Genomic DNA, 15,804 nt, shown 5'->3' with positions numbered 1-15,804 from the left:
CCCCATGTCTCTCTGTCTCTGTCTCTGTCTCTCTGTCTCTGTCTCTCTGTCTCTCTCTCGCTCTGTCTCTCTCTCTCTCTCTCTCTCTCTCTTTCTCTCTCTCTCTCTCTCTCTCTCTGTCTCTCTCTCTCTCTCTCTCTCTCTCTCTCTCTCTCTCTCTGTCTCTCTGTCTCTGTCTCTCTGTCTCTCTCTCGCTCTGTCTCTCTCTCTGTCTCTCTCTCTCTACCTCTCTACCTCAAACACACACCTCCAGTTATACAGTTTGTTCCTGACAGCAGCTGCTGCTCTTCTGAAGGACCGCAGCGACCCCGCAGCATGGGCCAACGCTATGCATGCTGGGACAGATGCTATGAGATGGTGTGATATGATATGTTCTTGTAATTTCAATTCATAAAATAATAATAGATTTTATAAATCTTTTTTAAAGTTGCTTGAATTGTCAGAAAATATATATATATATATATATTGTAAAGCAGGTTTGTCTGTCTGACAGGTATGGAGGAGCTGATCCTGGAGACAGGACTATGGTAATGGGAACTAAGGGCGTTTTCAGTTATCTTTAAATTCAATTTCTTTATTTTTACTATTTTTCTTCATTGTGGAAGAATAGTGAAGACATCAAAACTATTAAATAACACATTTGGAATCGTGTAGTAACCAAAAAAAAAGTGTTAATTAAATCAAAATATATTTTATATTTGAGATTCTTCAAAGTAGCCACCCTTTGCCTTGATGACAGCTTTGCACACAAACATCATCATCTCTCTCTTGAGGGGTTATAACAGTAGTCTAGTGTGAGGGGTTATAACAGGAGTCTAGTGTGAGGGGTTATAACAGTAGTCTAGTGTGAGGGGTTATAACAGTAGTCTAGTGTGAGGGGTTATAACAGTAGTCTAGTGTGAGGGGTTATAACAGTAGACTAGTGTGAGGGGTTATAACAGTAGTCTAGTGTGAGGCGTTATGTCAGTAGTCTAGTGTGAGGGGTTATAACAGTAGTCTAGTGTGAGGGGTTATAACAGTAGTCTAGTGTGAGGGGTTATGTCAGTAGTCTAGTGTGAGGGGTTATGTCAGTAGACTAGTGTGAGGGGTTATAACAGTAGTCTAGTGTGAGGGGTTATAACAGTAGTCTAGTGTGAGGGGTTATAACAGTAGTCTAGTGTGAGGGGTTATAACAGTAGTCTAGTGTGAGGGGTTATAACAGTAGTCTAGTGTGAGGGGTTATAACAGGAGTCTAGTGTGAGGGGTTATAACAGCAGTCTAGTGTGAGGGGTTATAACAGTAGTCTAGTGTGAGGGGTTATAACAGGAGTCTAGTGTGAGGGGTTATAACAGGAGTCTAGTGTGAGGGGTTATAACAGTAGTCTAGTGTGAGGGGTTATAACAGTAGACTAGTGTGAGGGGTTATAACAGGAGTCTAGTGTGAGGGGTTATAACAGTAGTCTAGTGTGAGGGGTTATAACAGTAGTCTAGTGTGAGGGGTTATAACAGTAGTCTAGTGTGAGGGGTTATGACAGTAGACTAGTGTGAGGGGTTATAACAGTAGTCTAGTGTGAGGGGTTATAACAGTAGTCTAGTGTGAGGGGTTATAACAGTAGTCTAGTGTGAGGGGTTATAACAGTAGTCTAGTGTGAGGGGTTATAACAGGAGTCTAGTGTGAGGGGTTATAACAGTAGTCTAGTGTGAGGGGTTATAACAGTAGACTAGTGTGAGGGGTTATAACAGGAGTCTAATGTGAGGGGTTATAACAGTAGTCTAGTGTGAGGGGTTATAACAGGAGTCTAGTGTGAGGGGTTATAACAGTAGTCTAGTGTGAGGGGTTATAACAGTAGTCTAGTGTGAGGGGTTATAACAGTAGTCTAGTGTGAGGGGTTATAACAGGAGTCTAGTGTGAGGGGTTATAACAGTAGTCTAGTGTGAGGGGTTATAACAGTAGTCTAGTGTGAGGGGTTATAACAGTAGTCTAGTGTGAGGGGTTATAACAGTAGTCTAGTGTGAGGGGTTATAACAGGAGTCTAGTGTGAGGGGTTATAACAGTAGTCTAGTGTGAGGGGTTATAACAGTAGACTAGTGTGAGGGGTTATAACAGGAGTCTAATGTGGGGGGTTATAACAGTAGTCTAGTGTGAGGGGTTATAACAGGAGTCTAGTGTGAGGGGTTATAACAGTAGTCTAGTGTGAGGGGTTATAACAGTAGTCTAGTGTGAGGGGTTATAACAGTAGTCTAGTGTGAGGGGTTATAACAGGAGTCTAGTGTGAGGGGTTATAACAGTAGTCTAGTGTGAGGGGTTATAACAGTAGTCTAGTGTGAGGGGTTATAACAGTAGTCTAGTGTGAGGGGTTATAACAGTAGACTAGTGTGAGGGGTTATAACAGGAGTCTAGTGTGAGGGGTTATAACAGTAGTCTAGTGTGAGGGGTTATAACAGGAGTCTAGTGTGAGGGGTTATAACAGGAGTCTAGGGTGAGGGGTTATAACAGGAGTCTAGGGTGAGGTGCGGGAATAATGACACGCGAACCTGGGGAGCTTTGTGTTCACATTGTCCAAAAAAAGTGAACCAGACCACGGAATTCAATTGAACCAAGCTTTGACTTCCTGTTGGAATGTTCACACTGCACCAAAAGAATTAAGGGAACTACCGTGAGTTCACAACAATTGGCTGAAAGGGACCAAGTGGAGGACATGGTATAAAGAAGAGGGTGGAAAATGCTGCTATGTAACTGTATGATTGGGCTTATTTGTGTGTATTATTGTAAAAGTATCTTACCTGTTTCTTGTCCAGTTAGACGCTCTGTGTCCAGCAGTGGAAGAACTGAGGAGACTGACAACATCGCCTCCTGGTGGTCACATGGCCATTCTGCAGGCTGCCGTGGAGGTACAGTACTTCAATTCCACCATGTTGATGTGATGGCTGTACTTAGACCCATCTCTTCAATTCCACCATGTTGATGTGATGGCTGTACTTAGACCCATCTCTTCAATTCCACCATGTTGATGTGATGGCTGTACTTAGACCCATCTCTTCAATTCCACCATGTTGATGTGATGGCTGTACTTTGACCCATCTGCAGAGTGTGCAGAGATGTACACAGTGGTGGACTAAGGGAACTGCTTGTGAAGCGTAGAATGGGGAAAATACATGTTGCATTTTTGAGAGTAATAATTAAATTAGTAAGTAACAATTAGTTATATTTTCCATTGTGAGAAAAGTACAGAAAATTGGCCCCTGCCAAGTGGCGCACTGGTCTAAGGCACTGCATCGCAATGCTCGAGTCGTCTTTACAGACCCAGGTTCGATTCCATGCTGTGTCACAGCCGGCCGGGAAAACCATGAGGCGCGCACAATTGGCCCAGCGTCGTCCGTAGTAGTCTAGTGGCCGGCCGGGATTTTGTCCAGGAGTTTGGCCGGCCGGGATCCTTGTCCCATCGCACTCTAGCGACTCCTTGTGGTGGGCCGGGCGCCTGCAAGCTGACTTCGGTCATCAGTTAGACTGTGTTTCCTCCGACACACTGGTGCGGCTGGCTTCCGGGTTAAGTGGGCAGTGTGTCAAACAGCAGTACGGCTCGGCTGGGTCGTGTTTCGGAGGACGCACAGCTCTCGACCTTCTCTCCCGAGTCCGTACGGGAGTTGCAGCGATGGGACAAGACTGTAACTACCACTTGGATACCACGAAACTGTGGAGAAAAAGGGGGTAAAAGTACAAAAACCCAACAACAAAAAGTCAATTGTTAAATTAGAGGCATGTGTGAAAGGTAAACCATTGTGTAAGACTATAAAATACTGAGATAATGGTAAGTCCTATGAGAGATGGCTGACCCGCTCTGTTGGAAGATTTGAAACACTGCATTTAGCAGAGTGTGTTTTTAGAGACAGGTGTGACTTTTTTTTTTAACAGGAAGTACAGATTGGCTCATCAGATATCGTTTTCCAAGGTAAAGATTTAAGACCTATGTGAAAAGGCCAAAACGGCGGCTCTTCCCGGAACACATCCTCGGGTTTTTGGCAACGGGCACTTTTTAGCATGAGCTTGCCGACCGGCGTCTCACAGCCCCTCGATGAGCCAATGTTTCGGCTGCAATCATCAGTAACAGTAACACGTCGTGTCCACCGTCGCAAGTCAAGAGGGCTTTCTTTGCCGTGATGTCATCAATGGGTTCCCAAATACGCCATAAAAACACCACCCCAAAATGATTTATTCTACACTGAACAACAATATAAACACAACATGTAAAGAGTTGGTCCCATGTTTCATGAGCTGAAATAAAAGATCCCCGAAATTTTCCATGCTCACAAAAATATAATTTTTCTCAAATTCTGTTCACAAGTTTGTTTACATCCCTGTTAGTGAGCATTTCTCCTTTACCAAGATAATCCAACCACCTGACAGGTGTGACATATCAAGAAGCTGATTAAACGGCATGATCATTACACAGGTGCACCTTGTGCTGGGGACAATAAAAGGCCACTCTAAAATGTGCAGTTTTGTCACACAATACAATGCCACATATGTCTCAAGTTTTGAGGGAGTGTGAAATTGGCATGCTGCCTGAAGGAATGTCCACCAGAGCTGTTTCCAGAGAATTGAATGCTCATTTCTCGACCATATGACTCCTCCGTCATTTTAGAGAATTTGGCGCTACGTCCATCCAGCCTCACAACCACAGTCCACGTGTACGGCGTTGTGTGGGCGAGTGGTTTGCTGACGTCAACGTTGTGGACAGAGTGTCTCTTGGTGGGGTTATGGTATGGGCAGGCAGGCAGGCATAAGCTACAAACACAATTACATTTTATCGATAGCAATTTGAATGCACAGAAAATACTGTGATGAGACCCATTTGGTTATTTAAGTATCTGTGACCAACAGATGCATATCTGTATTCCCAGTCATGTGAATATCCATAGATTAGGGCCTAATTTATTTCAATTGACTGATTTCCTCATATGACTCATATTTGCCACTGAGGGGATATTGGGTAGGGCATGTTTTGCACCGGGTGAAAATGAATTGCATTGGTTTTGGAACCGGTCTGCCTTCCGGGTGCAAGCCAAGTGCACTGTGCAAAACCCACAGCCAAGTCGGCTCAAAACTAATTGTGACGTAAATAAGCACTTGGACTAATTAGTAGGATGCTATCACATGCAAAAGTGATTTGCTTTAGATTAAAAACGCTTTGTATGCAGCTTCCCAATGAAAACTGGTTTGAAAATTCTGACATTTATTTGATGGAAAACAGGTGTTTCCGGAAGACCGAATGACGGAACGACGCAGATTACTGTTCCATTTGAGACGCGGCTCCTCCCTCACCGCTTTTCCCCGGTCACGACACAGGCCATAGCCCGCCTAAAGCAACTTGAATTGTCCTAATGGTCCTCTCTTTGTAGCTACAGGACCTTCAGAAAGTATTCTCACCCCTTTTTCCAGATTTTGTTGTTACAAAGTGCGATTTTAAATTGGATTTAGTTGTCATTTCAATAGTTTTCCTTTTGGGATTCTGCCTGTGCTGAGTTACAATCCATTTTATTTATTATCCTGAAAAAATTCCCCAGTCCTTAATGATTACAAGCATACCCATAACATGATGCAGCCACCACTATGCTTGAACATAGGAAGAGTGGTACTCTTCAGTCATGTGTTGTATTGGATTTGCCCCAAACATAACACTTTGTATACAGGACAAAAAGTGAATTACTTTGGCACATTTTTTGCAGTATTACTTTAGTGCCTTGTTACAAACCAGATGCATGTTTTGGAATATTTTATATCTGTACAGGATTCCTTCTTTTAGTATAGTATTGCGGAGTAACTACAATGTTGTTGATCCATCCTCAGTTTTCTCCTATCACAGACGTTAAACTCTGTAACTGTTTTATAGTCACCATTGGCCTCATGGTGAAATCCCTGAGCGGTTTCCTTCCTCTCCGGGCAACTAAGTTAGAAAGGACGCCTGTATCTTTGTAGTGACTGGGTGTGTTGATACACCATCCAAAGTGTCATTTAATAACTTCCCCATGTTCAAAGGGGGGATTCAATGTCATCTTTAAACATTTTACCCATCTACCAATAGGTGCCCTTCTTTGCGAGGCATTGGAAAATCTCCCTGGTCGAATCTGTGTTTGAAATTCACTGCTCGACTGAGGGACCTTACAGATAATTGTATGTGTGGGGTACAGAGATGAGGTGGTCAATATCAGAAATCATGTTCAACACTGTTATTGTACACAGAGTCCATGCAACTTATTATGTGACTTGTTAAACACATGTTTACTCCTGAACTAATTTAGACTTGACATAACAAAGGGGTTGAATACTGAGCTAAACCTTTTGAAAAACATCATTCCACTTTGACATTATGGGGTGTGTGTGTGTGTGTGCAGGCCAGTGACGATCTCCATTTTTAATTCCGGCTGTAACAACAAAATGTGGAAAAAGTCGAGGGGTGTGAATAGTTTCTGAAGGCGCTGTATGTTTTTATTTTTACTAAGTCAAGCGGCAACTGAGTGAGCCAAATAAAACCTTTTGGTTGTATTCCACTTCTGACACCTGCCCCTCTATTCAATATCTGACACCAGCACCTCTATTCCACATCTGACACCAGCACCTCTATTCCACATCTGACACCAGCACCTCTATTCCACATCTGACACCAGCACCTCTATTCCACATCTGACACCAGCACCTCTATTCCACATCTGACACCAGCACCTCTATTCCACATCTGACACCAGCACCTCTATTCCACATCTGACACCAGCACCTCTATTCCACATCTGACACCAGCACCTCTATTCCACATCTGACACCAGCACCTCTATTCCACATCTGACACCAGCACCTCTATTCCACATCTGACACCAGCACCTCTATTCCACATCTGACACCAGCACCTCTATTCCATATCTGACACCAGCACCTCTATTCAATATCTGACACCAGCACCTCTATTCAATATCTGACACCAGCACCTCTATTCCATATCTAACACCAGCACCTCTATTCCATATCTGACACCATCACCTCTATTCCCTATCTGACACCAGCACCTCTATTCCATATTCTATTCCATATCTGACACCAGCACCTCTATTCCATATCTGACACCAGCACCTCTATTCAATATCTGACACCAGCACCTCTATTCAATATCTGACACCAGCACCTCTATTCAATATCTGACACCAGACCCTCTATTCAATATCTGACACCAGCACCTCTATTCCATATCTGACACCAGCACCTCTATTCCACATCTGACACCAGCACCTCTATTCCACATCTGACACCACCTCTATTCCACATCTGACACCACCTCTATTCCATATCTGACACCACCTCTTATTCCATATCTGACACCAGAACCTCTATTCCATATCTGACACCAGAACCTCTATTCCATATCTGACACCAGAACCTCTATTCCATATCTGACACCACCTCTATTCCATATCTGACACCAGCACCTCTTATTCCATATTTGACACCAGCACCTCTATTCCTTATCTGACACCATCACCTCTATTCCCTATCTGACACCAGCACCTCTATTCCCTATCTGACACCAGCACCTCTATTCCCTATCTGACACCAGCACCTCTATTCAATATCTGACACCAGCACCTCTATTCAATATCTGACACCAGCACCTCTATTCAATATCTGACACCTGCATCTCTATTCAATATCTGACACCTGCATCTCTATTCAATATCTGACACCAGCACCTCTATTCAATATCTGACACCAGCACCTCTACTCAATATCTGACACCAGCACCTCTATTCAATATCTGACACCAGCACCTCTATTCCATATCTGACACCAGCACCTCTATTCAATATCTGACACCAGCACCTCTATTCAATATCTGACACCAGCACCTCTATTCCATATCTGACACCAGCACCTCTATTCCATATCTGACACCAGCACCTCTATTCCACATCTGACACCACCTCTATTCCACATCTGACACCACCTCTATTCCATATCTGACACCACCTCTATTCCATATCTGACACCACCTCTATTCCATATCTGACACCACCTCTTATTCCATATCTGACACCAGAACCTCTATTCCATATCTGACACCAGAACCTTTATTCCATATCTGACACCAGAACCTCTATTCCATATCTGACACCAGAACCTCTATTCCACATCTGACACCACCTCTATTCCATATCTGACACCAGCACCTCTTATTCCATATTTGACACCAGCACCTCTATTCCCTATCTGACACCAGCACCTCTATTCCATATCTGACACCATCACCTCTATTCCCTATCTGACACCAGCACCTCTATTCCATATCTGACACCAGCACCTCTATTCCATATCTGACACCAGCACCTCTATTCCCTATCTGACACCAGCACCTCTATTCCCTATCTGACACCATCACCTCTATTCCCTATCTGACACCATCACCTCTATTCCCTATCTGACACCATCACCTCTATTCCATATCTGACACCAGCACCTCTATTCCCTATCTGACACCAGCACCTCTATTCCATATCTGAAACCATCACCTCTATTCCCTATCTGACACCAGCACCTCTATTCCCTATCTGACACCAGCACCTCTATTCAATATCTGACACCAGCACCTCTATTCAATATCTGACACCAGCACCTCTATTCCCTATCTGACACCAGCACCTCTATTCCATATCTGACACCATCACCTCTATTCCCTATCTGACACCAGCACCTCTATTCCATATCTGACACCATCACCTCTATTCCATATCTGACACCAGCACCTCTATTCCATATCTGACACCATCACCTCTATTCAATATCTGACACCACCTCTATTCCATATCTGACACCAGAACCTTTGGGTTGTGCCGTTGTCTGTTATTTCATGGTACGCCAGGGTTGTCTACCCCCTGATGTAAACAGTGTCTGTGGCCCTCCAGAACCAGGGTTGTCTACCCCCTGATGTAAACAGTGTCTGTGGCCCTCCAGACCCAGGGTTGTCTACCCCCTGATGTAAACAGTGTCTGTGGCCCTCCAGAACCAGGGTTGTCTACCCCCTGATGTAAACAGTGTCTGTGGCCCTCCAGAACCAGGGTTGTCTACCCCCTGATGTAAACAGTGTCTGTGGCCCTCCAGACCCAGGGTTGTCTACCCCCTGATGTAAACAGTGTCTGTGGCCCTCCAGACCCAGGGTTGTCTACCCCCTGATGTAAACAGTGTCTGTGGCCCTCCAGAACCAGGGTTGTCTACCCCCTGATGTAAACAGTGTCTGTGGCCCTCCAGAACCAGGGTTGTCTACCCCCTGATGTAAACAGTGTCTGTGGCCCTCCAGAGCCAGGGTTGTCTACCCCCTGATGTAAACAGTGTCTGTGGCCCTCCAGAACCAGGGTTGTCTACCCCCTGATGTAAACAGTGTCTGTGGCCCTCCAGAACCAGGGTTGTCTACCCCCTGATGTAAACAGTGTCTGTGGCTCTCCAGAACCAGGGTTGTCTACCCCCTGATGTAAACCTTTATTTTTTCTTAGTTCTTTCAGATCAGCAATCACTGAAAAGGAAGTAGTTTGTGTTTAACATCCTGTCTCCGCTTTTCTCTCCCTCGTTCTGTCTCTCCCTCGTTCTGTCTCTCCCTAGAAAGCTGAACTGGGGGCGGAGTCTACCCGTGAGCTCACAGCCAGGGCGGGGAGAGCCAGCTACATCGCCACGGTACGCGTGACCCTTCCTGACCCCGGTGCCGTGGCGATAGCTGCCATCTTGAGAGCGGTGTTCGAAGCCCTGGGAGGACAGAAGTGATGTCAGACAGACGCACGTTGTTGTCATCGTCATGGGGATCTGTTTGAAAATGTGATAATAGATATTGTGAAAAGCAAGATATGGTGACATCATATTATCCATGACATAGAATCGTGAATCTGACAAGGGATGATTTCATCATGTAAATCTGATAACTATGAAGTCTTAACCAGTGAATCATAGCAATGAGGAGTCTTAACCAGTGAATCATAGCAATGAGGAGTCTTATAACCAGTGAATCATAGCAATGAGGAGTCTTATAACCAGTGAATCATAGCAATGAGGAGTCTTAACCAGTGAATCATAGCAATGAGGACTCTTATAACCAGTGAATCATAGCAATGAGGACTCTTAACCAGTGAATCATAGCAATGAGGAGTCTTAACCAGTGAATCATAGCAATGAGGAGTCTTAACCAGTGATTCATAGCAATGAGGACTCTTATAACCAGTGAATCATAGCAATGAGGAGTCTTAACCAGTGAATCATAGCAATGAGGAGTCTTAACCAGTGAATCATAGCAATGAGGACTCTTATAACCAGTGAATCATAGCAATGAGGACTCTTATAACCAGTGAATCATAGCAATGAGGAATGAAATGGCAAGCGACTCTGTTAGTGAGCCTAAAGAAAATTGTAAATGAGTCATGAACTGAAAGGGACCAATCACGATGAGAAGAATCTCACACTATATCTCGCCCAATCCATTTCATGCGGATGAATTACCGAACTCATGAAAACAACATGAAATGCCGGTACAATTTTATAAAACCAGACAGACGATTTGTTCATTTGACAATGGTGGGATTTTTGTGTCGTTAAAATTAATTAATGTGAGAAATGGCGGTGGAAATGCCTTTTTATGCGCAAATATTGATATAATAACCATTATATGGAAGTCAACTTGGAGTCACGCGATGAGCTGCTGTCTGGTCCTCCCACTACGACTCAGAAAACCATGCAGTTTATTAGGCTACAGATCAGCTGTCTGGTCCTCCCACTACGACTCAGAAAACCATGCAGTTTATTAGGCTACAGATCTGTTGTGAGGTCCTCCCACTACGACTCAGAAAACCATGCAGTTTATTAGGCTACAGATCTGTTGTGAGGTCCTCCCACTACGACTCAGGAAACCATGCAGTTTATTAGACTACAGATCTGTTGTCTGGTCCTCCCACTACGACTCAGGAAACCATGCAGGTTATTAGGCTACAGATGTAATAATTGATGAATTTCACAGGGTGGTGACATGATGATCTGGCCTTGGCTAACAATGAATGATAGATCTGGCCTTGGATAACAATGAATGATAGAACTGGCATTGGTCACCCTTTTCCATCACCTTCTCTCACCTTCCCTTCCCCCTCGCTCTCCCTCCCGTTCCCCCTCTCTCTCGTTCTCTCTCTCACCTTCCTCCTCGCTATCTCTCCCCCTCTCTCATTTCTCTTTCTCGTTCCCTCAACTCTCCCTCTTTCCATCTCTCCTTCCCTCCCTCAACCCTCTCCATTCTTCTCTCTTTCTCTCTCTGTGAAAGTATGCCTTATCTACTTTGAAAAGCTACTAAAGTTGTGATTAGGTTAGCCAGCATAGCCAGCTAGCTAGCCTAATTAGGGTGACTCATTGGGGAGCCCAGAGATGGATGTCTGCTACTCAGTGGCTATTTTAGCATTTAAATGTTGGTGGGGAAAACAAAAAGCCACTACACAACACTAAACAATACATCCATTGCACTATAACAGTGACCAACGGTCCCCACAAACTGTTAGGACCTACATAAAGCTGTCCCAACAGCAGTCCCAACACCTTACCACTGCTACACCTGGCTATCAGCGGAGCCTTGTCTGGCAGCAAAACAGTTCATTCAGCCTCAATTACTGCCTTTTTTTTAAACCTAGCTGATATGGCTGACTTGCTTAAACAAATGTGGTTTCTAATGACAATTGAGATGTTCAGACTATGGCATAAGGGGACGACAAGCAGATAAGAGGCAATCCGTAATTTAAATTAATACATTAAGAGCGAGCGAGGACGGACGTAGTCAATATAACTATTTGTTCAGCAATTCAGAGCATGGGCCATTCTTACAGTGTTCTCCCTGTACACCAAGTCAGAACCGTAGGATAAATAAAAGGGGTCATATAAGCAGACAATGTGAAAGCTCTTACAATATTCAATGATTACATTTCTCTATAACAGGTTATAGGCTACATGTGCACCACTAAGTCAGAACAGTAGGCTAAGTTATGAGGGGGATAGGGAACAAATTAATAGGGTGAGCCACATGGGCTACTAACAGTTTACTACACAACATACACCTAGTATTACATTCTTAGCTACAGTATACATATCTCTCTGGCATATTACATCATTTATGCGGCAGCATACAAGACATTTTAGGACTCGCCTTGTTGTGCTGTGCTCACTTAAACAGGAAGGTGGCACGGCGGACCTTCTTGTGGGCTCTAGAAAGAGGCCCAAAATGCCGACTTGGAATTCCAAGTTGGATGACCGTTCCAAAATGATTTTCTGTATTTTCCCAGTCAGAGCTGGTTTTATCAGAGTTCCCATTCTGTCTTAGTTGTCTTGATCTCACTGAAGTCCGAGATTGCCGAGTTTCCAGTTGTTTTGAACACGTCATGCTGGATTGACAACAGGGCCGATGTATTCAAACATTTCTGTCCCGTGGCGTTACCCCCTTTTTCGTGATATCCAATGGGTAGTTACGATCTTGTCTCATCGCTGCAACTCCCCTACGGACTCGGCGAAGGTTGAGAGCCAAGCCGCACTGCTGCTTGACACACTGCTCGTTTAAGCCAGCCGCACCAATGTGTCGGGAGGAAACACAGTCGAACTGACAACCCGAAGTCAGCTTGCAGGCGCCCGGCCCACCACAAGGAGTCGCTAGAGCATGATGAAACAAGGACATCCCGTGCCGGCCAAACCTTCCCCTAACCCGGACCTTCTTGGATGTTCTAATGTAAGTCTATGGGGCTTGAATTTCAATCACGGCGCAACTAGAGAACATTACTAACCACTAAGTTCCGTATTTTCCACTGGCTGCCCCACCACCACAGAAAGCACTGAGCTAGGCTAAAATACCTGCATTTTGGAGCTGCATTACTCAAGAAAACAAAAAAGTTGAGACCATGTTTGTATGTGGCTTTATTACCTCTGATTTATTTTTTACATTGTTTGCAAACTGATACAGTTGAAGTCGGAAGTTTACATACACCTTAGCCAAATACATTTAAACTCAGTTTTAAACAATTCCTGACATTTCCTGACATTTAATCCTAGTAAAAATTCCCTGTCTTAGGTCCGTTAGGATCACCAGTTTAATTTAAGAATGTGAAATGTCAGAATAATAGTAGAGAGAATGATTTATTTCAGCTTTTATTTCTTTCAACACATTCCCAGTGGGTCAGACATTTACATACACTCAATAAGTATTTGGTAGCATTGCCTTTACATTGTTTAACTTGGGTGAAATGTTTCAGGTAGCCTTCCACAAGCTTCCCACAATATGTTGGATGAATTTTGGCCCATTCCTCCTGACAGAGCTGGTGTAACTGAGTCAGGTTTGTAGGCCTCTTTTCTCACACACGCTTTTTCAGTTCTGCCAACAAATGTTCTATAGGATTGAGGTCAGGGCTTTGTGATGGCCACTCCAATACCTTGACTTTGTTGTCCTTAAGCCATTTTGCCACAACTTTGGTAGTATGCTTGGGGTATGCTTGGGGTCATTGTCCATTTGGAAGACACATTTGCAACCAAGCGAAATCTTCCTGACTGATGTCTTGAGATGTTGCTTCAATATATCCACATAATTTTCCTCCCTCATGAAGCCATCTATTTTGTGAAGTGCACCAGTCCCTCCTGCAGCAAAGCACCCCCACAACATGATGCTGCCTCCCCCGTGTTTCACGGTTGGGATGGTGTTCTTCGGCTGGCAAGCCTCCCCCTTTTTCCTCCAAACATAACGATGGTCATTATGGCCAAACAGTTCTATTTTTGTTTCATCGGACCAGAGGACATTTTTCCAAAAATACGATCTTTGTCCTCATACACAGTTGCAAATTGTAGTCTGGCTTTTTTATGGCGGTTTTGGAGCAGTGGCTTCTTCCTTGCTGAGCGGCCTTTCAGGTTATGTCGATATAGGACTCGTTTTATTGTGGATATAGATACTTTTGTACCTGTTTCATCCAGCATCTTCACAATGTCCTTTGCTGTTGTTCTGGGATTGATTTGCACTTTTCGCACCAAAGTACGTTCATCTCTAGGAGACAGAACGTGTCTCCTTCCTGAGCAGTATGACGGCTGCGTGGTCCCATGGTGTTTATACTTGCGTACTATTGTTTGTACAGATGAACGTAGTACCTTCAGGCGTTTGGAAATTGCTCCCAAGGATAAACCAGAACATTTTTTTTAAGGTCTTGGCTGATTTCTTTGGATTTTCCCATGATGTCAAGCAAAGAGGCACTCCAAACAACAGGTTGCTACAAATTGGAATTTGCTCACTACAAATTGCTTTTATTAATGAAATAGTTGAGTGTCTTCATCACACTAAAAAAAAACAAATATAATATACACAACTAAAATATTTTATTAAAGTGAATAAATGGTTAATAATTAATAATCAGTCACTACCATCTTGGTGGCTATTATTCATAGTTTTATTCAGTGTTAGTGTCCAACGGTGGGTGTAGCTGGATCATGGAAGTCAGGTGCAGGAGAGCAGAGATGAGTGGACAAAGCTCTTTACTTTACGGCAATAATTAGAACAGAACGCAATCGAGTCACAAAACAAAAATGCCTAAAGAACAAGTGAGGCGGCACAAAGTACAAAACCCAAGTACAAAGTACCGGCTGCCACAAAGCACGGGTATGAAACAAAACCCGGCACAAACCAGCCGGAAGCGTGCCAACCTTGACAATAAACAATACCCCACACAGACAGTAATGACGAGAGATGAAAACCAGGTGTGCAGGAAAACAAGACAAAACAAATGGAAAATGAAAGGTGGAGCGGCGATGGCTAGAAGACCGGTGACGTCAACCGCCGTCCGAACAAGGAGAGGGACCGACATACAGCATTCAACCCACATTATTTTATTTATTTAACTCGGCAAGTCGGTTAAGAACAAATTATTATTTACAATGACGGCCTAGGAACAGTGGGTTAACTGCGGTGTTCAAGGGCAGAAACGACAGATTTTAACCTCGTCAGCTCGAGGATACGATCTTGCAACCTTTCGATTACTTGTCCAACGCTCTAACCACTAGGCTACCTGCTGCCCCGTGCATTTATGCATTTATTAAAATAAAATAAAAAAACTACTCTGTGTCCGTCCTAATTTTCCTTCTTCACACCTTTTTTGTCTTGTTTCTTTCTCTGTGGATGTTTTTCACATGGGTCAGCAGCTTATTCTTCTGGATGAATGTGAGTCCGTTTTGTGCACGGTTAGGTGATGTTTGAGACCTGAAGCTTTTTCCACAATCACAACAGCTAAATGGTTTCTCTCCTGTGTGAGTCAGTTTATGCTTCCCTAGGTCACCCTTCTGACTGAAGATTTTCCCACAGTCACCACAGCTAAATGGTTTCTCTCCTGTGTGAGTCAGTTTATGCTTCCCTAGGTCACCCTTCTGACTGAAGATTTTCCCACAGTCACCACAGCTAAATGGTTTCTCTCCTGTGTGAATCCTCATGTGATTGGACAGATCTCCTTTGAGTTTGAAGGTCTTTCCACAAACAGGTGCAGGGTTTCTCCATGTGACAGAGTCGGACATGGGCCTTCAGTTTACAGGTGGAGTTGTAGCATTTTTTGCATTTTTTACTCTTCTTGGGGGGAGTAACAAACCTCTGCAGGTCAGCTCTCAGAGTAACATACCTCTGCAGGTCAGCTCTCAGAGTAACATGCCTCTGCTGGTCAGCTCTCATAGTAACATACCTCTACAGGTCAGCTCTCAGAGTAACATGCCTCTGCAGGTCAGCTCTCAGAGTAACATACCTCTGCAGGTCAGCTCTCAGAG

General features: G+C 44.0%; 1 protein-coding gene across 1 annotated transcript in view; it reads left to right on the top strand.

The window, feature by feature from the left end:
• Positions 1 to 10,573, top strand: part of tkfc (triokinase/FMN cyclase) — a gene marked incomplete in the record, with an annotated part of 28,896 nt that extends 18,323 nt beyond the window's left edge. Inside the window, 4 exon segments of the mRNA XM_055939153.1 lie at positions 254 to 357; positions 494 to 527; positions 2,778 to 2,870; positions 9,616 to 10,573. Coding sequence (XP_055795128.1) covers positions 254 to 357; positions 494 to 527; positions 2,778 to 2,870; positions 9,616 to 9,774 — 390 coding nt within the window.
• Between the last annotated feature and the right edge of the window lie 5,231 nt (positions 10,574 to 15,804).

Source organism: Salvelinus fontinalis, chromosome 11, assembly GCF_029448725.1.
Source record: "Salvelinus fontinalis isolate EN_2023a chromosome 11, ASM2944872v1, whole genome shotgun sequence".
NCBI lineage: Eukaryota > Metazoa > Chordata > Actinopteri > Salmoniformes > Salmonidae > Salvelinus > Salvelinus fontinalis.
This window is presented reverse-complemented; position numbering and strand designations above follow the sequence as displayed.